The sequence below is a fragment of the Galeopterus variegatus genome, unplaced genomic scaffold, assembly GCF_000696425.1.
Source record: "Galeopterus variegatus unplaced genomic scaffold, G_variegatus-3.0.2 Scaffold6060, whole genome shotgun sequence".
Classification (NCBI taxonomy): domain Eukaryota; kingdom Metazoa; phylum Chordata; class Mammalia; order Dermoptera; family Cynocephalidae; genus Galeopterus; species Galeopterus variegatus.
The window spans coordinates 80,394-85,683 of NW_007732171.1; the positions used below are offsets into that span (position 1 = coordinate 80,394).

The 5,290-nt window shown below is 51.5% G+C and overlaps 1 protein-coding gene across 1 annotated transcript in view; it reads right to left on the reverse strand.

Annotated features, from left to right (window-relative positions):
• GPC2 (glypican 2) overlaps nt 1–4,783 on the reverse strand; it is a 6,234-nt gene extending 1,451 nt beyond the window's left edge. The window contains exons 1-7 of the mRNA XM_008590388.1: nt 4,618–4,783; nt 3,808–3,966; nt 3,159–3,481; nt 2,292–2,372; nt 1,378–1,540; nt 981–1,111; nt 733–815 (exon numbers count right to left, since the gene is read on the reverse strand). Of these exons, the coding sequence (XP_008588610.1) occupies nt 733–815; nt 981–1,111; nt 1,378–1,540; nt 2,292–2,372; nt 3,159–3,481; nt 3,808–3,966; nt 4,618–4,783 (1,106 nt within the window). The remainder of the gene's footprint in view (nt 1–732; nt 816–980; nt 1,112–1,377; nt 1,541–2,291; nt 2,373–3,158; nt 3,482–3,807; nt 3,967–4,617) is intronic.
• Between the last annotated feature and the right edge of the window lie 507 nt (nt 4,784–5,290).

Consider the following 5,290-nt stretch of genomic DNA (forward strand, 5'->3'; position numbering starts at 1 on the left):
GCTTGGTTATTATAGAATACCAATGCCCATAATTTTCTCCTCAGAGAAACACAGCATTGAGTATTCATTTATTTAAAAGAAAGCCAAAACTGCAAAGAAAAATGCAGTTTTAAGTATCATTTAACGAGTATCTTCTATAAGCAAAAAGACATGACTACTGTATTCTTATTTACTAATATATGTCAAGCTTAAGACATTTTAAAATAATCCCCTCAAAACAAAGGAAATCATTATTCTTAGAAAGTTAAATTTCCCAGAGTGGCTACAAACTGGAAAAAAAAAACCATATAAACAATTCAACATCTGTAGATATTCAAGGGGCTCAGCTTTCTAAAGCACACAGCTTACCCAAATTGTTAGCATACATTTTTTAAAGATGCTATCAATAAACATTTTATATCCTTTAAATCATCCAGCCAAGGGGGAGTTATATATGTGTTTGCACGCTTGCTCACTGCTGATCTTTAAACCCACTTTGAGGACACTGCTGAGTGATTTTCCTTGAGTTGAGAGCTAGCAAGTAATCATACATACAGGCTACTGTCAGCCAAACTGAATTATTAATGACAAACACAAATCTGCACACACCTTTCATGGTAGCAGACTGATTTAAAAGAATAAAGCAGCAGATGGCAGTCTTAACTTTCTAACCCTCATGATTATCAGGCCCTATTACTTTTAATCTAACTCCCATACAACCATGTCAGCATGTGTATTTGTTTTACAACTCACAGCCGGCCCGCCGCTTCCGGGGGCGCCAGGGCTCGGCGGTTGCGAGCCGGCACGAGGTGAGGGGTGCCGCATTCCTGAAACACCTGCGGGCACAAAGAAGAGACATCACACACAGTCACCCTTCGGTGAAACCCACACTGTCTCCACTCTGACCCCGCAGTCTCCTCACAGATACCCGACACTGTCTCCCCAACACCGACCCTGTCCCCCGACCCCAGGCCTCACCTCCACCCTTCTCTCCCCTGTACCTGGGCTGAAAACTTTGCATTGTTTTCCTGCAGATGCTTCAAACCTTCTGAGACCTTCACCCCAATGGACTCAGCTGCCAGCTCATAGGAAAAGGGGCCCTGGAGTTTCTCAGCCAGGAGCAGGATACCATCTTGAAGGAGGAGAAGAATGAGAAAGGGTGGGATAATGAGAAAGGAGTGATACTAATTGAACTAGGATGTTCCCACAAATCCTCATCAGGGCCTTAGAGGGAAGCGGCAAACTGCTGGTAGGGACTCACATGAGAAAAGCCCACCCCCTACGATCCCCCCCCCCGATCCCCCCATCCCCCCTCAGTACGGCTTTAGAGCCCATCCCCAGTTCACCCACATCTGCCCCTTACACAGACAGACCCCAGGCTCTCTTGAATCCTCTCACCCAGATAGCTGCTCCACTCAGGTTCTAGTCCCTTGTTGCTCAGACACCCACGAACCACATCGAGGCAGAAACCCCAGCAGGGCAGAAGAGAGGGGACCCCCTGGCAAAAGGGGCAGCCAATCAGACGCATCAGAGCCTGGCTACAGCTTTGAGACACCTCCACCTGGGAGAGAGAGCAGGGCTGTGTCATCCACAAACACTGTGGCTGCTCTCAGCCAAGGTTGGTGCTGGGCACAGAGAGAAGTCAAATACTCCACCCCAGCTTCCCTAGCTCTTATGGGAAAGCTGGATGTGAGCATCTAGGGTTGGTGACCCCAGGTGGCAGCAGGTGAGACCACAAGACTGCCAAAGATCTGAGGAAGGAGGTTCCTAGGAGCCAGGTTGTAGATGCTGCTTCATGGGAGGGGTGGAACTAGACAGGCAGTGGGAGAGTCTGAGAGAAGATTCAAGGTCAAGAGTGAGTCAATCATAGTTGGGGAGGGAGGAGACAGTGAGGAGGCAGGAGGTAAAGCTGGGAGGCCAGGGAAAGGATGGCTGGGTGGTGGAGAGAGGCAAGCCAAGGATCTTGCCTTCTTCAGCAGCAGGGAAGGAGGAGTCAATGAGGGATCCTGGGGGACCCAGGGAAGCCAGTACTCCAATCTTGGACCACTATGGAGATGAGCAGGCCTTCGGAAGCTGACAGGGGGGCATGAGTCATCAGAGAGCAGGAGAGGGTCAGAGGTGGCAGGAAATCATGGGTCATGACCCAATGGAGACTTCATTCCAGCCCCTCTCCTTCCTGCCAGGGTCTGGAGGCTGCCAAATGAAGGCCCCAGAACTCTCCTGCCAACTGGTGCCTGACTCTTCCTTATCAAGTCTCTCCCACTTCTGCCTCACCCTCCCTAGCCCCTACCCACACTCAGTCCCCCTCTAACCTTAAGTGCTTCGCTGACCATAATTCTTCCAGTCTCCAGGCCCTGGACAAAGGCCCGGGCACCCACCAGGGCCCGAGTTATCTAGGGGAAAGGAAAGAAGGTAAGACAAGTACAAGGTTGCCATGGGTCAGTCAAGACTGGGTACAAGAGACTGCATCAAGGGGATGAGCAGTGGAGGTTAGGTTTGTGGGATTGTCTTGGGTTGCATGAGTGTTGCGTGGTAGAGAGGCAGATTCAAGAGGCCCACAGGAATGACCATCTAGAAGGATCAAGGGGAATTGGGCTTGGCAAGAGATGAAGAGATTGTGTTATATAGGACTTGGAAATAGAGAGATTGTGTATCAGAACAAACACTGCAGTTGAAGCCAGAATACCTGGGCATGAGGCACAGCACTATTACTTACTGACTATGAGACCTTAACCTCTGGGAGCCTCAGTTTTTTCATTTGTAAAATAAAGATATCTACCTCACAGAGTTATGATGACAATTAAATGAGATACTATAAATGAAAATGCCTCTTAAATATTGGCTGTCTAATTCGCATTGAGTTGAACCAGAGGAAGTTTAGACGCTAGAATTAGGGAGGAGTTGGCAGAAAGATGGCTGCGGTGTTATGGCAGATGAGTATTTGTATGAAACTAGGACACAGAATGGGGATGGGGAGCATCCATTTAAAGAAGACTAAGGAACATTGGTCAGGCAGAGGTGACTGAGGTTCAAGATAGGGGTCACCAGATCAGAGTTACAGGATGGGGGGATCACCAGGTCAGGGGTGACTGGGGCACATTGGTTTGGAGGTGAGTGGTGCACAGTTCAGAGGTCACTAGGTCAGAGATAGCTGAAGCTCAGGCCTCAGGATCCCTCACCTGCACGCGGAGGCGGTGGGGTGAGTCCCCGAAGGGCCGCAGAGAGCCATCAGCAGTGGAGGCGAGGCGTGAGAGGCACAGCAGGTAGTCAGGGGAAAAGTTGTACTGTGGGTGCAGCAGGGGGAACACTCTCTCCAGGAGCTGTGCCCAGAAATCCGCCAAGATGTCCTCTAACCCCTCACCGGACACCCCGTAGTAGTCCCGCAGCTGAGCGAACAGGCCATTGAATATGAGTTTGTGCTGGGCATACAGGCGGCCATAGGAGTGGGAGAAGAGCTGGGTCAGGGAGTGCTGGGATACCAAGAGCATCTCCCGAAAAAATTCTGTAGCAAATGCAGGCAACGGGTGTAAGGGGGGGTGAGGCCAGAGAGGGGCAGAAAAATGAAAGGGCAGAGGAACAAGGGGATGGGGATGGGAAGAGAAAAGACAAGTGAGTTAGAAACAGAGCAATTCTCAGAGACCTGGGCAGACTAGGAATGAAGTAAGGTAGAGCCCTGGAGAGAGCCTGGGGTGGGGAGGGGGCTAAAACAGGGCTGGGAGGGGGTGGAGTGCCTTAGGAATAGAGTAGGGAGTGGGGACAGGAAGCTTCCTGGGGTCATAAGCATAGAGAGGAGGTATGAAGCCACATTTGGAGACCCCAGATCCTCACCATCAAATTTTCTGTGCCCAGCAGCCAGTGTGTGAACCAGAAAGGAGCCACTGTTCTCTACCAGGCCTTGGAAGGTGGCCTCAGCCTCCCTGGTCAGCCTCTGCTCTGTCTCACTGGAACAGCAGGTGTACTCCTGGGTACAGACCTGGAGGTGCTCACCTGGATGAGGAGACATGGAAGAATGATGGGAAGTATTATCATGAAATTCCTTCCATCTCATGCCTGTCTTGTGGGGCTGTCTCTTCTCTTCCACCTTTCTGGTCTCTTTTCTATTGTCTGTCCCCTCAACCTCATACCTGACCCTATCCCCTCTTTATTGTCCCCTCACCCATCCCAAGCTATGAGATCACCTATTTAACAACTGCTCTGAGGGCCAAATTAGTGATCAGAGTGTCCTCAGGTGACTTTTCTGAATATCACACACCCCAGGCCAACGGACTGGCCGGACATCCTCTATGGGATGAAGAATGGGGTTTGGAGGTATGAGGTTGCTTGGTGAGCAAGAAACTATTATCACAGAAGGGGCTCATAGAAACAGCGAGGGGCACAGGCTGTGAAGAAAGAAACACATATGGGGGGTGCTAATTAGGAGACAGGGACTCTTGGGGAGGGGGTAGGGTAAGATAGCTATTATGTGTACAGGAGGATTATTGTGATCCTGGCAAGGAAGTTACAAGAGGAGGAGAGTCATTACTATGGTATGAAAAGATTATTATAACAGTCACTCTGAAAGGGAAGAGTTATTGTGAGATGGGGAGGAACCGCCCCAACCCTCACCCCCAATTCTTTAGTCTTCCTCTTTCTCCTCACCTGAGATCAGAGCGGGAGGGATTTGGTTTAAGCTATATCCCCGAGACCTCAGCACCTCTCGGGTCTCTGCACAACTCCGGGTGACCTTTGCTTCGCTCCGGGGTCCAGGACCAGGACCGGGACACAGAGGTAGCAGCAGAAGCAGGAGAGGTCGCAGGGCGGACATAGCTGGAGCCGCCTTGGGACGGCAAAGTTGGTTCTAAGGAGGAAAGAAGAGCCGCTCGAACTCCGCAATCCGGTTCTCGGCCGCGGCACCGCTCCGCTGGCCAGAGAAAGAGCTCGGCGCCCGAAAAGTGAACCACCAGCACTATAGCTTGACCAGGCGGAATCTGCCGAGACAATGGGAACGGGTAGCCCGAGAGGGGGCGGAGCCCGAAGTGGGGCCCCGCCAATGATGTAAGAAGCCGGCCTCCCGGGCGGGGTTAAGGGAGAAATTAAGCCAATGTGATGGGGAAGCTCCGCAGGAGGGGTGGGACACAGCCCTCACTAAAGAGGTTGGCGAGATAGGGGCGTGGTCTTTCTCGGGGGCGTGGCGATACGGCCCGAAGGGCGGGGCCTGGGTGGAATTCAGCCAGTGGTAATTGAAAAGCCAGGTTGAACGGCTACTCTAGTCTAGTCAGAAGCCTGGCCAGGGTAAGGTGAAATTGGGAGAGGAAGGAGTGGGGCGGGGGCC